Genomic DNA, 21,932 nt, shown 5'->3' on the forward strand with positions numbered 1-21,932 from the left:
CACAAATTAATATATAGCTGGTTGTTTCATGACCAGTAGAACAATACAGATTTGTATCCTATATCCCTGCTACCTCCATGGTAGTAAGTTGCCATCCTTGTCACTTACAATTCCCTTTCCCTGTTTCTGAAACCTTGGCACTGCTTTGTCCTATGTCACCCAACTATGAGCATGTGCCACAATGGCAGTTGCTCCCATGCACTGACAGATCCTGTGGGATCATTACATAGGTACCCTCTTCAGGTGTGACCAACCCACTGTTGAACTCAGTGGTTACAAACCTGAAACAGAAGACTGCAGATATCCTAAAAAGCCAACAGTGAACACAGAAAAGACCAGGGAGATATACTAATCAATAGATTTTTACAGGCCTATTAGTAGACATCTGGATTCCATATGAGTGTAAGTTTTACATTTTTATTTAATAAATGCTAATGGAAATAGGATTCACAGATGAGAACATTTCACCTCCATCACTAAAAACTATTATAATCCAGGACATAAACTCAGACCAGTTAGCTCCACTTTGACCACATCACAACTTTATGGCAAAAGCAAGAAAACTGTTCCCGAATGATGCTCCTTTCACATTTACATTCTTTAGTTCATACCTGAAGGTGAAATGACATCTTTTGGGTTTTGCAACCTAATTTCCATAGGGACAGTCCCAGATCATAGTTTTAAAACTTAATATTTTAAAAAATTTGTAATTTAGAAACTCTAGGTATTATAATTCCTTTCTTTCTGTAAATTTCTAAGTACATATATATATATTTTGTGCATGTCGTGTACTGCACTACTCCATTCACTGCACATTAGCCAGGAACATTTAATTGATAAGTCCATACTACTGCCTTTCCCTAAACCATGGCACTAACTTGGGTCTCTCTCCTTTCCTCAGATACTGATTACTATAGAGTGAATGGATACTTTGTATATTTGGACCTCTATGCTCTCTCAAGTTAACTTAAAATTATCCAATTATTTCAGTAGGTGGGGAAAGGGAAGAAAGAAAGAGACTGGCAGACAGAAGCCAAGACAGACAGGGTTAGTCTTACATTCTTAGAAGACTATGTTAAAAATGACCACTACTGTCTTGGCTTTTTACCATCTCACCTTAACTATTCACAAAAGACCCTATATTAAACCCAGCCTCCTTACTGAATTCCAGTCTCAGTAATTAAGCTAGATCATATTATTCCCCTCTGATTATTAAGTGGAAGTTGTCATTAATGTTAACAAAGAGAACAAATATTTAGTAGATAATAAAACAAGTACAGGCCATTTTAAATTCCCTCTGTGACTTTAGTTGCATATGTTATTCCCCATTTCACCTTTAAACATAGCAAGCGGTTATCATTACATGTCTGATGTACTGTCACGCAAAAGGACACAGTTCAGGGGAGAGAGAAATTAACGCTAGGCAATCCACTCCATAGGCAAGTTGCTGCAATGCACAGTTGTATCATTGTTATTAATATGAAATCACAGAAGTAGTAATGAAGCAAGTGCCATCATGCAAGATTTGCCTGAGAAAGGGGAAAGTTCAACACACAAACTGCAACCCATTAAAAAAACCAAAAATCTATCACCTAATACAAGTCTTTTGAGCAGGAGAGAGTTCTGAAGGCTAACAGGCACAAAAGGAAACAGTGACAAGGGTCTTTGAATGATCTGTCTGAAAAATACTGCTTCTTGGCAGCTGAAGAAAGGCATACACAAACTGGAAAGAAATCCTCATTGCTAATGTCTGGATTCTTGGAAACAAAAATCTTGACAGGACTGACCGGCTAACCTGAGTTCCTTATATTGTTTAACAAGTATTTAGAGCGTTTAATTTCTAAAGCTCCATATATACATGAATTAATTATCATATTGTAATGGGGAAATAAGGGAAATTGATGACCCACAGTACTCTGTCTTCAGCCTTTTTTTTTTTTAAGACAGTAGAATAGCTCATGAATGTTGAATGCCTTCATTAACAGCATGAACACAGAGTGCTAATAAGATGGAACAACATGCACCTTCAGCAAGTTTGCAGATGACATTGAAACGTGGCAAGCAGCTGATGTGATGAAGGGCTGAGCTAACATTCAGAAAGTGCTCAAGAAGCCAAAGAGCTCAAAAAATAAGCTGCCAGAAACCTTTTAAAGTTTAACAAAGACAAATGCAAAGTTCTTTTTTTCTTCACTTAGGAAGGAATAAATCAATGTAATAGTATAGGCGGAGGCTGAAAATACATACACCATGTGGTCCACCCTCCTAAACATCTTGGTTGCCCTCCACTGGACTTGCTCCTGTCTATGAATGTCTGTCTTCATTTAGATAAATGTATATAAAAGTATATAAAACTCCAATATAGTTTGGAGCTCAAAACTAGACACTGTATTCTACATGAAATCTCACAAGTGCCAAACAGAGGATAACAACCACTTTCCTCAGTCTTCCAGTTATTCTTTCTTACTGCAGCCCTCTTTTGCCTTTATTGCTGCAAAGGCTTTCTGGTGACTCACGTTCAACTTTTCTATTAGGACTCCAGGATCTTTTCTGCAAGAGGGAGCTTAGTTGCCATCTTTTTAGATCATGTTGTTCTTCGTCACACAAAAGTCATTTAAAAATGACAAGCTGAATATCAAAGATAGTGGCAGAGTAAGTTTAAGGTATTCTCTAGTGAACGCTATGTATTTACCATTGGTAATGAAAAGGATAAAAAGCCCTCCAGTTTTTATGGAATAAATTTTCTCCCTTTTTCACTGAAAGAAAATCTTAAGAGTCTACCATTACAAGATCAATACCTTCATAAAATTCTTGTAAACCAAATTTCAGAAGTTCTTTACTTGACAATTAGGCCCTTAATCAACAAAGCACTGGGAAAAATCCAGGTTTCCAGTACTGTGAAGATTAGCCAATGGGGAAAATAGATGAGAGGAGATGGGGACATTTTACTTGAGATAAATTCTTTTTGGCTGCTGTGCTGTTTTTCCTAGTCAGGATACTGAAGTTCAGTGAGCCCAAGTTAGTGTTATCCAATCACTAATAGTCTGAAAATATTACTGGAGTCATTTATAACATAGCACAAGGAAAAGATAAATGACTTGAACAATGTTTCTATCTCACTTCCTTAATTTGGAAACTAGCATGATGGAAGAGCTGCATTTTATTTTTGGAGCAGATGAGAAGGGAAAGAGCACTGATATACTACCAGCAGCATAAAAAATACACAGGAGTTTGCTCTGTGAGATATTAAAGAAGAGATACTTAGGGAATAGATGCAGTTTTGCCATGTTGTTAAATAATTTTGCACTTAATTTGCCATGCAGAAAGGCAGAGCGTATTACTTGAGTAAGGCATACCCATTACGTCGTTCCAGTGCTTGTGAGCCTTGAGCTAATGTCTTTGCATACTGTTGTGCAGTTTTGACAAGTTATCCTGTTGCAGCTCAGGTCAGTGCTAGCTTACCATTTTGCCCGACACAGAGCAGGTCCTACCCAAAGATAGCAAAAGCAGCACATAAATCTAAAGCCCAAGAAACCCCAAGCAGTTCCAAGGGTGATAGGCATTTTGCTGAGAAAGAACCAAAGCACCAGAATCTCATGAACCACCCCTCTCTAATTCAGTCATTGTTTCCTGTTCTTTCTTTCTGCTGGCCCTGTTCTCACACCACTAACTTCAGAGTGGATCTGCTGGAAACAGAGGAGAGGAGCATGTTATTAACTACAATGTCAAATTCCTGTTCATCCCTGAATGATGGCCTTGTACATTCAATCCCTTCAGAGTAAAAAGGACCAGGAATTCAGCTCTCCCACTTTCTGGGTGAGTGCTTCAACTGCTAAGGTAATTACTAGAACTAGGACATGACCACTACTACCAATCTTGATGGAGTTCCAAGCTGACATGTGTTCTGATTTTTTATTTTTTATTGCCTAAGGCAGATCCAATTCTTCAAATTTGCTCATCACCATCAGTGTTTACACTTAAACCATTAATCATACTATGTCTCATCTGGCTCCTTCTCTGATGTGGTGACTATATAAAAGCTACACTCTGATGAATTTTCCCCCTCACACCCCAACACAGCCTTTTCCTAGAGACTTTTAAAAGGTTTTCTCTCAACTCTTGGTTTCACAAGAGACTTAGCTGTCTCTTCACTGTCTCTCTATGCAAATTTCTTCCTTCTCCTTCTGGAGTATGCTATATACCGCTATGCCAGTACTCAAGGTCTTTGATTTATTCTATCTACACAAATAATACACACAGTACTGTAAATCCATATTGCTGGATGTCACTCACTCAGTAATGATAAACAAAAGTAATGCTATCAACACGTACATTTCTAAACAAGTTTTTACATTTATATAGCTTGCCAACAGCAGGAACTTTCTCTTCATTTTGTAAGCCAGACCCAATTCCTAAATAAAAGGAGTTTCAATAATAAAGCATAGTGATATGAAGACATGGAACAGCTTGTAAACTAAAACTTCATAGTTTGGGCTCCCTGAGCTCCACCCTGACCTTCACCCTGTTAGGCTACATCACTGAACTGCAACAGACCCTAGTTTTTTTTTAAAATGCAGAAATATTGTACGACTTATCCTTTCATATGTTTGAGTAGTGAGAAAAGGAAGAACTTGCAGAGGTGCTCTCTGCCTGCACTCTGCACTGTTACAATCAGAGCTTTAGCCCACTCCTTTCCAAAGCCATTCTTCATGGGCGTAATGTAACTTTCAGTCTGTAATTCTTTTGTAACCACATTTTCTTGGAGGAACAGTTTTCTGAAAGTTAAATTTATAATCAAGTCAGTAAGAGAGAGAGATGAAGTGATGAGGAGTACCAGTCAGTTACCATGCAATTATGTAACAACCACTATAGTATATAAATACATACAAGTCTACGGTTTCACACAGTGCCAGGTATTACAACAGACGGATAAACTTCTATTTTAAGAATAACAACTAAAGATAAAGATGACATACCTTCTTCAAAAAGTAACACCATGTTCGTGCTCTTGTTAGCAACCATGTTATTCAGTAAGGCGATAACAGTTTGCATTGTATTCCCAAGTATACTGTCTTGGTGATCCTGTAAAAACAACAAAAAAATCCACTAAAATAAAAATAATCTAGTTTTCCTTTAGCAAGGTTAGAAGATGATTATTCCCTTCGAAAAATGTAGTAATGCAAAAGCAATACTCTCTCAATCTGTTAAAGTTCAACATCTAAAATAATAGAAAACCAGCCAAGTATCTTAGCAAATAATATCAATTTCAGGGAGCCAAATCTAAAAATCTTAGACCAAAATTTCTCCCATGTTCTTTTGAACTGAAACAGCTCCTAGTTAGGTATAAACTTTCAAGACTTTTAAAACCGGCATACAGCTTTATCAGCCTAATCTCTATATATTCAGAACCAGGAACATTTCCCTTTGTATGGCATTTCTTTTATTAATGGTATTAATTTTACTCTTTTCAGTTGCAGCTTGATAACCTACCTTAGGTTGTAAAATGTATTTGTTGGTTTTGTTTGTATACTTTCCTAAGTATAAAACTGATTTCACATGCCCGTTAGAGACCTATTTCTGTATTGAATTGCATCACTTGTGATGTCTGTCTTATGCTTGCAGTGATTTTTCATCACTTTCTGAGACTCTGTTGATAACAGGAAGACGTCAGGCTTCATAAAGAAATTTATTTTCCTCTGTTATAGTTTACACACTTGCACACTCAACCTGGAAAGGGTGGATAAGGCGGTGCAATCAAAGCATGTGTTTATTCACACTAGTGACAGTAATAACTCAGGCAACTTCCAAGGAACCAAAACAGGACAGGCTTTTCCAAATCTAAGTCTAGATATAAATATAAGCCTGAATACATTTCAAATCTCCCTAGAAGGTTCAGGAACTATTTTGTCCGATTCTTCAGACTCAAAGCCAAATACAAACATACATCCAAATTGAAAATAACAACATTTAGAAAAACATGTCATATTTCATTTATTGTAGACTTTCCACATGTACCTAGGTGACTTGCACACTCCCCTTTCTCATCAAATCTCTCAATATACTGATATCACTCAACTACTTCACTGCCAGAGCACGTGCCATCTATCCTGAGCCACCTCCTGCCTGACAGCAGGAGTCATTATACCTTTGATAGAAGTTCCAATTTGAAGCTGAACAAGATGGAAGATTATTGGTCTCAAGTTAAGTATTTCAGACAACAAAAATTACTTCAGCCCTTGAATACAGCCAAAGGAACACTCTCCCTGAAGTTTCCTTTGGGAGTGGTCTCTGTAGCTTATAACGCACTTTTTGGGCTGGGGCAGGCCTAATTTTATATTATATTTATAATATAAATATATAATATAATATATAGTTATTATAAAATAAATAACTCATAGGACGCTATTTGAACCCCTGCCTGGAAACATGATATAAGTGGTTGCAATCAATATGCAAGTGAGACACACCTGATTTTTCTTGACTAGTCTGATAAAATTCAGGATACTGTGAAATGCATCTGCAATGCCACATCAGAAAGTCCTCTGTTACAGTGGTAGAAAGGGTCATGCTATGTGAAGAACAAATGTTTTCCTTCAGATATTTAACTACTGAAGGAAAAGTTTTGACAGGCAGAGACTCAGATGGTTGCTTTGAGAACATTAATTTCTGTTTCTGCACTCAAAAACTAAAATTAAATGCTATTATTCCTGTAAATACCATGAAACATACATGGTAAGGCATAATACATTAACAGATAAATATATAAAAATACACAGATTCCTATTCAACTTTAGTCTGTATGAAATTTCCGTTCTCTCTACACTAGAGCACTTTAAACTGGATCATAAGGAAAAAAGGCAAGGAAAAATGGCTCACAGCCTTTTAAAGGACTGTAGTTTCCCACCAAACCCATATATATATATGTGTATATATATATATATATATATATATATGAGGCCCCTGAAGTTCTATTTACTTTACATAGCGTTTTGCAATGTCTTTTATTATTTCTATAAAGAGTACAATAGATATCTGTTCCTCTGATGGTTTAAAATACAGCCCGATAAATATAAAAGTAATGTTGGGAAGTATAAACACTACATTCCTCAAAAGATAAGGTAACCAATACAGAAAAGAGATACCATAAAGCCATGGTACTAAAAATAAATTGAAGTTATTTCCTACAGATAGCGGAAGGGTAAGAAAAACATTTTTCTGAAAGATCAACAACATGGTTATCTGGTAGTCTAGCATCACAGTATCTTCTTATTTCTCCTAGAGAACATCTAGAAAACAATACATTAAATAGTAAGAATGACTGCTTGCATTATTGAAGATAATGATACATACACTAAGTATATAAAATTAATAAAAGCAAAAAAATTCCAGAAGTCCCAAAATGAGAGTTGACTCAAATATTTTCTTCCCAAGTACAATACTTCTGTTACTGACCCATATATCTGAAGTAAACATCTTCTAGTAAAATTCCCTTTGAGATATGTAATTACAAGAGAAGCTGCCAGTTGCTTACAATAGCAATTTTTCACGTTCGTCAGATTAGTAACATTAAAATGAAGCCATTTTTTCTTTTAATGGAGATCAATTATACTAAACAATTCTCTCCCTCTACTGCAAGACTAGCACCGATGCTTTTACCTATATCAAAGTATATGTTACCAAAATTATCTTGCCCTAAACACATATAGACTAGAATTCAAGATGCAATGTAGATACCTCGAGGAAGGAAAATGGTCTCTTAATTAATTAAATAATCAGGTAATGTATGTATCATAGATGGGTTTTGACAAGATGGTAGGCTTCAAGATGCTACAGGTATGCTTTACTTATCTAAGTCATCACTGATTGCTTAGACTCGGTTTCAGACATTTATATAAAAATATTTAACTTCTTCATAATCTATCAAGGAACAAAGCTGATCTAATTTTTGTGCACAGCACCACAGACTGTGGACATTTAATGAACAGTGCACTTGACAGCTTTAATAAAACACAGCATTTGCCAGCAGAGATAATTAGAATTGAAGCAGCAAAATTCTAGTGTTTGGCAACACAGATGAAACAACTTCATTAAAATGTACAGCTTCGGCAAATGAAAGGCAGGAAAGCACTGGACCCTGAAGAATAAGCCTTCTCAAAACTAATTGCTTCAGTGCTTAAAAAGGACAGCTATGAAATACCAAGGGCATAACAAGGAAATACTAGTATAAAAAAAAAGGAATCACAGAAGATAAATCAGACTTTTTCAAATAGGACTGCACTGTATTTAGGCCATTAAACTTTTCATTCTAATTTTGAAGGGTTGTACATTAACAAAAGAAATCAGTTGAAGTATTTTTTTAAAGCCAGTTAGGTAAGAGGGCGTGAATTAGCAAAGTGGGAGTATGAATCTTGGCAAGATACTACGGCTAAAGCTGCTGTTTCTCTTCCTTTAAGTGGATTAGAATTTAAAACAGCATAGGCAAACTACAGTATTTTAATTACACTTTAGATAACAAAAGAGATAGCAATTGTGATAAGAGGTTACGAATTTGGGAGTCTTCCCATACATGCCTACTACTCTTGTATCTAAGAATCCAGAATAAAATGCACTATGTATTTATATGTAATTAAATCTAAGGACTGCTATACACCACAGTCCTACTGCTCATTCAATATAATCAGAGTGATTAAACTTAAACTATAAAGAGGCTTTCTGAAGCTTATATATGGCCTGTGAATGCAAGCTAGGTAAATAAGGGGACGTAACAAGATGGAGGCTTGGTTTTCCATATATTAAATCCATTGAAAGAGGAAAATTATAGACATGAGCCATATCCAAAATATATTTACTAAAAGATGCCATTTTTATGTGATGAATATTTGGCGTATTATAATTGAGAGAAAATAAACCAAAGCATTGATGCTAACAAGGACCTCCAGAAACAGTACAGTTTAATATTGCATTTAATGTAGCATATTTCGATATACTGTATTGCTTTGTATATATGAAAAAGAGGATCAGAAACTTTTCTGGACATAACAGTAGAACTCCTCTGTACAAAACAGCATTATTTGTATGCAGCCTGCAAGGGACATTCACAACAGCGTATGCCGTGTTCTTCAATCACAGAGGAAGCCAACTGAGAAACAAATTTAATCCAGCTATGCATGTAGTTGGATAATCTGGTCTGTAACATTTTCTGGCTTTTGATGCATAAAACCAGTTATGCATAAACTGAAAGCATATACATATGTATCTTTAACATTAAGGCAATACTATTTTCCTTATTGACGATCTAAGTCAGAAGTAAGCACAACTATGTCTCTTGCTACTCTGCTTTTCAAAAATCAGCCTTTTTCAAAAGCACAGTTCTAACAGAGCTAATATTTCCAAGTATTTTCCTCTGGGTATGGTCATACAACAAGGAGCAACTACTAATCTGGCAACCAATTTCTGGAATGACCACACATCTCAGTGTGATCATATATTCAGTGATATATTCAGGCCACAGGAAGATCAGAAGTCTTGTAACTTTCACAAAAATTCTTAGTCACCAAATGCTGAGGCAAAGTCAGTTGAGGACAGGAAAACAGTAGTGATTTTAGAAGGACTGATGAAGGAGAAAGGATACCATTAATAAAACCCTAGGCTGTCAAGTACCAACCAACAAAAAGCAGCAGTATTAGATTTTGTTCTCCTACCCACTGCAGCAGGTGATGCAAAATTTCACAAGATACTTTTTGATAAGTATATCCATTTTTTGAGAAGCGTATCAATTTACAAATGTGTTCTTACCACACCTAAGTTCATATTTTCAGAGACCTAATTATCTGTCTTTTTATTCTGGAACTCATTTGTTAGATCCTTTTCATTTCCCCAAATTCATTGTTAACTTGGGGACAAGCATGTAATTTTATCTGTGTTAATGGTTAGAATCTCACGAGGCATAAGGACAAAAGTCGACATTTACAACAAACAGAGCTCTAAAGACTGTTGCGTCTCTAGAATGAAAAGATGAAATCTTTTACTTTTAGAAAACGAGTTTGTGTCAAGATCATACAAGTACTACTTTTGCACAACAAACATTAGGAACTGAAAATATAAATAAGGCCAGTGTCCCTTCTCTTCTCATTTTATTCCCACATCCTGTAAGAATACAAGCTCAAAGAACGGACATGTGAACAAGAACAGTATTTTTTACACCACCTATTAATAGGGTAACCAGTTCTCCTCCCTTAAAAGGATCACTTCATGTTTCAAACTTGTGGAAGTTGAATAAACCATGGTAATCCAAGCAAAAAAAATGAAGCAGAGAATTAAGGATTACAAAACTCTTCTGTGTCAGCAAGCATGAGATTTATAAGCTATGTGAAAAGAATGATACTCAAATCTGTTTGGCATTAGAGGTAAACAATCTTCAAGGTTATTAAGAGGGAAACCATATGGAGGTTTGTCATAATAGTACTTTATACATGATGAAAAGAGAAATATTCCAGGTATTGATACACTTATAAAATTAACATACAATTTTTATAGCGTAAACTGACAAAGTCCCAAAACTTAAGAATTCCTTTTTCTCCTTGTTTTTGCTTAGTATTTATCTGACTAAAAAAACCCAGCTACTGGCACAAAAGTTTCTGTTAGTTTTCAGTGAATCAAACAGTCATCTTGGGGAGAAAAAACCAAACCAACAACAGGAAACTTATGATCCAGTTTGGTAGAATTCACATACCATTTTTAGTCTAATTTTTGGACAGACAGGATAAATTTTGTTGCAGCACAACAGAGAAAACAATAACCAGCCATGCAATCTTACATTCGTTGTTACAGATGAAAGTGCAATGCAACTCAGCAGCAAATCTCTAAACGCAATATCATTTCTTCTTCCTACAAAATTGCACCTCAATTTCCAGCACCAATGAAACCTCAAAGCTTCTCCTTTTGCTCCTGAAAGCCTTACGGAAGTTCATTCTCAAGAGAAATGTTCTTTACTGTCAACAGAGGGAGTCTGAGAAGACTCCTCTCTCAAGTAGAGTCAGGCTCCTTCACAAGGAGGACACTGAAGCAATTTCCTATAAAAACATGATTTTCCCAATACCTAGAAGGAAGTATCCAAGCAATTAGCTTCCTGGGTATTAAAGCTATTCATTATGAATAAGACTGAGATGCTCCTTTAAAAGAAAAATTTGCTCATGACTGACAAGACAGTATGGAAAAGAAGCTATACAGATATCTTACTCTAAAGAATTAAGCTTCCTCATATCAAGGAAGATCTCAGCACCCTGGAAGTATTCATACTGGTACGTTCTGAAGCAATGAAGCTCTAGAAGTAATTGATACCACCACAGCAGTAACTTCATATTTAGTATCATAAATCTGTGGGTGCTTTGGAGAGTCTCAAGTATCAGCGAAGCATTTAAACTGCAGTGTCACTTGGGAGCTGCAATCAACCATTACACCAAGAAATTTCCATACCAAAATATTCACTTCTCAGATGTGCATTTTCAGCCTTAATTAACATCTAGTTCTTAAACAACTTCAGAATGACAGGTACCAATCAACTGACATCTTTTTTTCCACATGGATTTTGCTTTGATGTAAAAGACACTTTGTCACCACCAGGAAAGAAGTTTAGATGAGTTTGGGGAATTTGCTGGTGACATTTTTAATTTAGAGAACATAGATTCCTTAGACTTACCCAAAGGATCATATTAACATTTTTGACTCAAAAGGTTTGAAGGGTTCATAATAGAATTTCTGTTTAAAATCATAAAAAAAGAGATATATGCTGAAGAGGGCACTCACCTAGGATACTGAAAATTTAGTTTCAAGTCTCTGCTGTATTTGGGCTGTGCAGGGATTTGAACATTGGTCTCCTGTACTCTGCATTCCTTAAATCTATCATCAGCTGTTAAGGAATGGGTAGCTGTCTCCTCCCCATTAAATTGCTCCCTTCCCTATAGCAAATTAGTTGCTAAATCAGTAGTTAAAAGCAAAAACTGATACTGACTCATTTTACACTGCCTACTGAGGCGTGCAAGATTGAGGTTGAAATACCTTGCCTGACATTCTCTCTAACAACTGAAAAAAAAAACCCTAAGGAAAAAGTAGACTTTTTGGAGGAAGCAAAAGGGACAGGAAAAATATCCATTCCCCCTATTAATCTCAAATTGAATGTTTTATTCTTCATACTCACGGTCTGTCTTAAAACTCAGTGGTGCTGGTGAAAAAGGTGTTAAATGAGAAGCCATGGGCTGACAAAGCAGCAGGGAAATGGAACCTGTCTGAATGAGGAAAAGATGCTTTTCCCTACCATAATTTAGTTGGGTTGAGGACAGATACATTTGAGCTGTCAAAAATAGCAGGAAAACCACATTTACATACTTACTTTTTTGGTTTTACTCTTTGTTTTATGCCTTCTACCCTCAAAATACTATTTAAATACATTGTTGTTTCACACATTCACTTTTACTCAAGCTGTAAATGCAACAGGGAATGTTGATAATTAGTTTATTCAAATTACATTAAACTTGAAAACAATGGAAGGGCTGTTAAATGAAAAGGAAGCATCTGCTGAATCTTCTCTTACCAGATTCACGGTATAGTCTCATTATAATTGGGATCTTCAAAATAATTTTATTATTTCTTAAATTCTACAATTAGGTTTTTTAAGGATTATTGAAGTAGTTAATTACTAGTCTGAAAGACATTACGAAATTCTCACTTTTTAAACATCTTTTTTTAAGGCTGCCTGTTAATCTCAGACACATCTTCACAGAGATTTTGCATTTTCCCTGAGACATGCATTTTAGAAAGAAAACATACTCAACAATCAGACTGTGTCAGCTATGAACACTTCACTCAGCTCAAAGTACACATACTATTGCGTATGGATGTCCTAGTAAATTCATCTTCCAGCCCTTCCCCACTCAAGTTATACCTACAGCAGCGAGCTACATCTGCTGTTAGTTGATGCCAAGACACCAAGCCACAAGGCTGGAAAGGGGTGAGCACTAACAATATTCCTCAATGAAAAGACTGGCAGAAGTGCTGAGAAGTAATAACAGCCAGCATTATAATCCCATGAGAGAGCGCGCATTCCTTTCATGTTCCTGTTCTGGCCTTAGACAGGTTGGCAATTATACTCTAAACAAACTATATTGCTACTATGACACTAGGCAGACAAGGCAAGAGAAACTATGAACTGACTGCTGTAAGTGAAAACACTGTCTAGCAAAACTGGGGTTTAAGCGTAAATAAGAAGTTGTTAAATAACTCTACTCATCACCACAGTGCTTTTTTTGTGGTGTCATACTCAATAAACATTAACTCTCAACAGTAAAGTTGTTTGCTTAAGACTGAAATTCATATATAGTCTAAAGCAATATTATGCAGAGATTTTATTTGGCATGATTTTTCTTTGCTTAATATTCATGGTCAAGACAAGACAATCTATGATCGGCCCGAAATTTAAATTATAACAACTCCCTTTTAAATCACCAGCTTCCTCCCTTCCTTCTGACATTGCAGAAAGTTACAGAATCGGGTATCTCCTCCATTTTAGCACTATTGTTTCCAGATGACTGAATGCTGAAAAAACATATAATAGATGGTAGACTCATATAGGTGTTGGGTTTGTTATATGGGGTTTTTTTTCCCGATTAGTTAATTAAGGACCATGAACATTAGCAAACCTTTACCATAATCCCATTATTAAATACTTAAAAATCCAGGAAACGAAAAATATTTTAGGTATATTACAATATCTTTGTGAAATACAGGAACAGAGTTTATGGGTAAACTATTTCTATAAAGTTGCTTCTTTTATAAATTAGATATAATCTGTACCATCAAACATCTATCTCAAGGTAAGGTTCCCTGATAAACAGTATGTATATTACACAAACACACTTCCATACCCCATGTATCACAGTGTTATCTTGGCACTTATTCAAGAACTCAAGGATTAATGTATTTTCTTCTTATGTCCAGCTGCGTATGTATATGAAGTCCAAGCATAAAAGGAGCTGGGGTGAAACTGAAAATCAATAGTCTGAACAGAACTGAACTATGATATCAGGGCAAAGATTCAAAATTTGAAGGCAAGGTTAGAACTTATAGTAGTCCTAACTGTGTGGCCACAGCAATTGAAACTCTACTGAGTATAAGTGGATTTGATACACATATTTAAGCTAAATAAGACTTGAAGTATTTGCTACCTCTTTTAATTTTGGTTTACAAAACTAAGCATTTGTGAAATGCAGGCCTAAAAAATGTTCATAGCCACCAAAACCCTCACAGCTCTCAAAGAAACAAGTCTGGTACTCAGAACCACATTTGGGAATATTTGGAAGGAGCGCTTGGATTCATAGCCAGACAACTGCTGAACTTGAACAAACAGACAAAAAAAAAAAAAGTACAGTTTCTTATTCTATGTAAATACTAGAATCACACTTTCTTTTGTAGACAAAACAAGAAGGAAGCCTCCTGTTATCCAAAAGTCTCCCCCAAAGATATGAACCACTCATCAGCTTAACTCGGGGTCTAACAAGGAAGCCACCAACCCCATTCTTTAATCAAATTCTGTGCGAGGTTAACATGATTTTGCTTTGTTACTGTTTACCAGAAGGAACTGCACACAGCTAAGACAAAAAAAAAAAATATCTAGAGACTAAAAAGACAGAAATTCAAGGTTAAATGACAGTATTTCTGCTTTGCTTAAATTGTTCTAGGAAGTTGCTGCAGTTTAGAGACTCCACAGAGTTTGCTTTTAAATTGGTCCTGCCTGTGATGGCAAAATCAAAGACAGCATACATAGTTTGGTTATGTTGGTCTGAGGCAGAAATAATATTTTTTCCTTTCATCATTATATTTATTCTTTTATTTGGTTTTTTTTCCTGTTTAGCATTTAATTCTTACTCTGTCCCTACCTGTGACCCTAGAAAAAGTGAACATGGTGAAGTTCACTTTAATAGGTCATATTTCAGGCATGTATTTCAGCAAAATACTTATGAAGTGACAGCCCCATTTTAGCTCTATAAAATAATGACAGCATGAATGCAACATCAGTCACAGGAATTACATCCTCCAGCCACTGGAGTTCACGGATACTGGAAGACAACTGTCTCCTTAACCAGCAGTGGTCTGCCAGCTATGCTAGACTATGAAGCAGCATCTGAAACAGAACTGACAAGAAGAAAGTAAAATAGAGAAAGAAATAACAGCTTAAAAGGATGGCAATAATAATATTAATAATGATTCAAAACATACTTGCAATATGAGGTTTATAATAGTATAAATTTGTATGTTACTATTCTTGTGAAATTAAGATGGTACCTAAACTAAAAGAGGGTAAATTTAAACTACATATAAGGAAGACATTATTTACTGTGAGGGTAAAACCACTGGAACAGGTTGCCCAGAGAAGTTGTGGATGCCCCACCTCTGGAAGTGTTCAAGGTCAGGCTGGAGACGTGGGCTTTGAACAACCCAACCTAGTGAAAGATGTCCCTGCACAAGGTAGGGGGCTTAGAACTAGGTGATTTTTAAAGGTCCCTTCCAACCCAAACCATCCTACGATTCTCTGATTTAGTCACTTGAGTGACAACATCCATGTTTTCACATAGCAGCCGCTCTTAAATAAAAGACACTGACATAAAGCATGAACAGTTCTCATCACCCAGAATACTGAACTAGGAAGAGAAGACAGAAAACAGAAATTACTTCACTGAGAGTATAAAAAAAGTACAGCACAATCAATTTTGGAATCGCCTGAGTCTTGCTCCCTCAATCTCAATAGTGCCAGTCAGTAGACAGTTTGAAAAATTCATCGTACAGATACATTCGGCACTATAGGGTTAGCTGGCACCCCACTGGCACCTGTGCACTGGCCCTGCACCAGCCAAGCACCACTGCTGAAAAATCTCAGCTGGTCTGAAGTCAACTTCTGCATTGCAAAGAACAGCAAAGGCACAAAACTTAGGATTTAAAAGCTTAGCTCAGATCTACAAGAACACAAGGGAAGAACACCAAAATTCTGCTTCTCTAAAGGCATTTGCAAAGCAGTATCAGATGCTATGACTTCAAAGATGGTATACCTCTTGCTGCTATGTATGATCTCACCCATAATTTATTCCATTTTTATAGGAGATTAACAGATGAATCAAAGACAAAATCAAGAATCACTAACATCAGCAAAATTGGAAGGTCTTCTAAACAAGTCCTACTTCTTTCTCAAAGACAGAGGAAGTTACTCTGCATTTTATTATTACTATTACTAACTATGTTGAACATCATTTTTTAATTTGCACATTTTTCTAAGGTAATCTCCAAATGATTTATTAAAGTTTCCTTCATAGTCTTGCCCCACCTCTTTCCCCCCCATAATTTCTATTTAGGTGCCTCCATATTGATTCAAGAAATGAAATTTAGGAATATAGGTTTGAAAACTGGTATAGGTTACAAAAATAAATTCTGGTTAATGACAAGATATAACCCAGTCTTTCTTCTGAGCACAGGTTCAATTCAAATATTCCTGGTTTTCATCACCATTAAGGAAGTTATTGCCTGGAAACATAGGAGATACACTGTAAAGGCACTGGAGACATACTGCCTTCACCCCCTAAAAGACTGACCTTTCCCCACCCCTCCATATAGTTCACTTCAATAGTAAACAGATACTAAATGATTATAAGAGAATTTATGTCTATTGCTTTAAAAGAGGACAGGGTACACTAAATATATATACATACGCACATTTCATAGAAAATTATTTTAAATATAACATACAAAATTCAAATGAAACTATTCTAGCACCACTGAAAAATGAATGACTTGAGGCTATGTTGTCTCAAAGCAGGACTAGATTTTCCATTCCCTCAAACATCCAAGACTCTAAAAAAAAAAAAATGTTCCTAGTGTGCACTGACACACTCCCTAGGTTCTCACACTACCTGTACCCCACAGTGGTTATCTATCTCACATAAAGTGTAGAGGACTGAAGATGTTTTATTCCTCCTCATTTTAAGTGACAGTCCAGATAATCAGAAGCCTCTGCTACAAGGAAAATTTTACATGTACAAACTGAAGCCATTTCAGTGGGAGACTGTAAGAGATGCTAGTAAAATGTCTTGCCTAGTAGTTAGAAGACTTCTTTTGAGCTTTAAAAACCCAGTGCCAGCCATTCCTTCTGGATGATTCTTAACTTGGGATCTGCACTTGGTCCCTTCCTCTAAGGCGTTTCTAATTAATGGGCTACTGGCTATCCTGAGGTCTGTCCTCCTCCTCTGCCTCCCATGACACTTTGTGCAGAAATTTCACCCTAAATGCAAAAATCCTTTCTCAGCGAAACCTACATCCAAACTGGAATATCATCCTGAAAACTGAAATAATGCAAATATCGCCTTTCTCAAACAACACACTCAAGTCCTGAAAACCATGGAGCCTTGATCAGTTCCTATCAACAAGGTTCTGCTGCTCTGCCCAAGTTGTCTAACAACAGAGTAGTTTTATTCTCATATGAACTCATAGCCTGAAAAGTAGCTGAATGCTTTTAGATCAAAGCAGCATTTTGATGCTAAGAGAGAGGCATAAAATATCACCAGGAACTACGCTTATTATTACTAGAGGCCAGGCATAAATTGTAGCCCATATACAATGTCACACAATGTGTCACTGCACTGTAAAAGGAAAGAATAAAGAAAAATTTAAAACTGTCCAAACAAAAAAACCCCAAATAATTGGACTACTGGATTAAGATAGCATAGCAATGTTTTTTATATGAACTGATTAAAATATTAACTTTGTTAGAACATGTGGTCCTAGTAATAACTAAAGGAGTTCATTTTTTAATTACTCATAATAAAGCATTTTATAGTTATTAACATAACCGTATTAGGTTTTTATTTCATTTAATTCCATCTATCCCTGAATAGTTACTCACACTGAAAAATGTGTACAATAGATGTGAACAGAAATAAAAGGATGAAAGAGAAAAATGGCTAAAACATAACTGAAAAGCTGGTAACAGAAATTTTACAAAAGCCAGGGAGAGGGGAGTAGGGTATCATTAGCCATTTCCATATCCTAATGGAACATGCAAGTTTCAGTCTGTTACTAAGAGTGGGTCCGTGGCAAAGAGCCCAAATGAGGTCTGAGAAAGGATAATGTACCTTTAATGATTGAAATAGCAAGAAAATTAAATCTAATCATGTTTCATTAAGCATACTCTAGCTCCCATTTTTACTAAATTATTTTATTATGATTTCCCAACTGTCTGTTGAAATAACCTTTTACAGCAATTTAATTCACCATCATAAACAAGTCTCATTTCTCACAATGAAGTCCCCTGGGATTAGTGAGAGGAGATGGATAATCTAAACCTTGCCAATCCTGCAGCCACGAAGGTAACCACTCAGGGAGACAAGGATTTTTGTTTTCCTATTTGTGGCTGAGATCATTAAGATATAATTAGAAATGTATTCATGAGTAATAGAGTGTCTGTTATGGAGAAACCATTTGCCCAACAAGCATCTTCTATACCAGCCTTTAATAAGAAGGGCAGCAGGCATAATCCCCACTTCACTCTCTGGAGAGTTCTGCATTAAATGGACTGCATTAGACATCCCTCTCGCTCCCCCCTTTTTAATGGAATCTTATTCAGGCATCCAGTGTTTTCTCAGACTCCATTGTTACCATCAAAACTGCTAGTCTGTTTGCTTTCAGCAATATGCTCCTGCAGTGCCATCCAGATGTGAGCCCTAAAGATAGCTACGTGCAGTGAATTTAAATCCTGCTCCACAACTTGTTACAGGGCAAGCACATGTGAAACTACACAATATACGGTAACAAATTAATTGGACTGTTCACAAAATAAACCTTGCCTCTCTGCAGTAGTGCAAAAGAGCTGTCAACCCTCGTACGTGTCCCTTCTGCTTTAGTTAAATGAAAAGAGCATGCACCAAACAGAAAGGGTGCACCAAGAAGAAAGGATACTTTACTCAAGTCAGTAACTGGAAGAAATCTATTTTGTCCTTGAACACGATCTAACTTATTGCCAAATTCCACATCAAATCACATGACACAGCAACAGAAAAATTAAGTGATGTCACCCACCAAACAGTGCTTAGTTATCTGCCACAGGGACCAGTTCACGGCCATCACCAACTGCAGAGTGGACACTGTCAGCCACCGTATTTTGTATCATGATGGTTGAACAGGTTATTATTTTATTTGGTAGGCAGGACTTCAAAAGGAACCAAGTATATGAAAAAGAAAGAAAAACAGTTCTAGGGCACAATTTTGCTTCCTGTACCCACATGAGCAGTAAAGAATTATTTGTTCAAAGCAAGTGAGGGGCACACATTGGACCTTGTAATACAAACAGGTTTGAAAGACAAACCTACGAGAAAAAAGAGACTACCAAAATTTCAGCTGAGTCTTTGAGATGATGCTACTGTTACAATTGTAATTAGAAAGTTACAGTCAGTAAACTAAGATCAGATCATTGTAGGCTTGCATATATTTGGCTATAAATCTACTTTAGCAAAGCAATGATTTTTAAGCTTGCCTATAAAAACATTTTATAAACCAAAATATATTTAGAAACTAAGCATATAAGACAACGAGTGACTACAGTCAAAAACAGAAAGTCGAAAGCAGAATATTAAGATTTAAATTGTTTTGCTTTGTGGAAGACTGACATTCTAAAATCTAATTATCATCCTGCAATATGAACTCTTCAGGAAGACATTAACATGAGGAATGCATTACACATGACTGAAGCCAAACCAGACAAATTTTTAGATAAATAATCAGAGTTCAGAAGTAGAATATGGAACCCTCTAGAAACTATTCATGGACGTTCAATATTCTTCTACTAGCTCTACTGCAAAGCACACACTAGCTTATTACCTTAGTCATCAGGATGCAGCTGGTCAATAAACATACCATCAGCAACTGCCATGTTTTCCTACACCAGAATTTACTTAGATGAGATCATGAGATACACCTCAGTTGTTAGATAGAACAGGGATAATGTCACAGTAGAATTCTGGCCACAAGATCAGTAACTTGTTCTGAACATGTATCTCAGCTTTACTTCAGTATGTGTTTTTTCCTTAAATGCTTTCCCTTTGCCTCGATATTGACTCTCCAGTCACTGGATCAACTTACGGACAGGAACCAGGGCGTCTCAACTGGCGCAGTATTGTTGCCAGTGCACTGCCATGGCAGCAATTAGCACCTGCTTTTCTTCAACCCACAGCAACTCCAACACAGATGGATCCTCTGAGACACCATGCAAGCTAAACAACTGTCTAACATTCTCCATACTCAACGCAGCTATACCAAAAGCCCACTGGTACCCTTTTGGGTGTTTGAAGTACCCTCTCCTGAGGAATTCTATGCCAAGGATACATGGGAGCCTCCAGACAAGTCACAATAGGATGCTTTTGCGGCTTGTTCCCAGGTAGGCTTACCCCAGTCTCCAACACAGACAGTTCTTGGGATCCTGCCAGCACTCCAGAAATACAGACGGATTCTTCTCCTTTTTAATCTGATGGTATTAGAGTACACTGTGCACCAGTGTCCAGCAGAGCTTTATATTCCTTTGGAGCTGATGTGCCAGACCATTGAGTCCACACAGTCCAGTAAACCTGGTTGCCCCTTTCCTCCACCTGGCTGAAGGCAGGGCCCCTCTGTTGCTAGTTGGGAGTCCCCATTACTTGATTTTTGTAACTGCAAAGCAAAAGTGCCTTCATAAGAGTCAAAAGTCCAAGCAGCCCTTCTACTCTGCCCAACAGACAGTGAAGTAGTAGTCTTCCTGTGTGAATGCTTTTTGGCTGTTGGTTTTCCTTGCACTTCCTGTACTTGCGCTTCTAGTCACCAGATAGGTTCACCATCTTACTTCCTCATGTCCTCCTCCTGGTCACACAGGAAGAACCAAAGGCTTGCATGTGGCGTGCACCACTGGCACCCATTCCCTTCAGCAGAAAAAGGCTGACTCAGTAGCTGAGTGTGTGGTTGGAGTGCATGAGGAAGAACTACCCTTCTTGGCTTGCTTGGAGACTTTGTGGGTCAGTTTGTTCACAGCCAAGAAAGAGGCCCACACGGAAGAAGCTTCATATTCTAGGAGCTGTCTATCCAATTCATATATAGTTGGTGCCTCCAACTATATGCTTCCATGCTTCACCATGGACCTCCATGGGCTGCAGGGCACAGCCTGCCTCACCATGGGCTTCACCACGGGGGGAATCTCTGCTCTGGCACCTGGAGCCCCTCCTGCCTCCCCCTGCACTGACCTGGGGATCTGCAGGGCTGTTGCTCTCATGTAGTCTCACTCCTCTCTTCTGACTGCTGCTGGTGTTGCACATGGGTTTTTTCTCCCTTCTTACATACGTTATCCCAGAGGCGCTACCACTGTCGCTGATGGGCTCAGCATTGGCCAGCGGTGGGTCCATCTTGGAGCAGCTGGCACTGGCTCTATCAGACATAGGGGAAGCTTCTGGCAACTTCTCACAGAAGCCACCCCTGTAGCCCCCCTGCTACCAAAACCTTGCCATGCAAATCCAATACACTTTCCTTAATCAACAAGGAATTTCCAAAACCTTTCTTAGGTCAGGTACAATTAGAGCTACAGACACCTATACACTCATACCTGCTAGAGTTAAAGGACTGAAAGCAAGCTTGATATTAAATAATATATATTTTGTAATTCATACAATTAAAAATAAGAGCTTAAATAATAACTTTATGCCCAAATTTGTTTGAATTCTCCAAATCACTGTTTAAGTCATGTACTCATTAAGACCAATATACTTGCATCCAACCAAATAAACAGCACAGACTGAAAATTAACCTCGTAAAACAAAGCTAATAATGTGTACTTTTAACTTGCTAATTTCTCAAAGAAATAACCGTTGATTCAGAAAGCAAGT

General features: G+C 37.1%; 1 protein-coding gene across 3 annotated transcripts in view; it reads right to left on the reverse strand.

The window, feature by feature from the left end:
- Positions 1-21,932, reverse strand: part of ULK4 (unc-51 like kinase 4) — a 249,764-nt gene that overhangs the window by 87,463 nt on the left and 140,369 nt on the right. For all 3 annotated transcript variants that reach the window (XM_037383381.1, XM_037383380.1, XM_037383379.1), the window contains exon 32: positions 4,974-5,079. In XM_037383381.1, the coding sequence (XP_037239278.1) occupies positions 4,974-5,079 (106 nt within the window). The remainder of the gene's footprint in view (positions 1-4,973; positions 5,080-21,932) is intronic.

Source organism: Falco rusticolus, chromosome 4, assembly GCF_015220075.1.
Source record: "Falco rusticolus isolate bFalRus1 chromosome 4, bFalRus1.pri, whole genome shotgun sequence".
Taxonomy (NCBI): domain Eukaryota; kingdom Metazoa; phylum Chordata; class Aves; order Falconiformes; family Falconidae; genus Falco; species Falco rusticolus.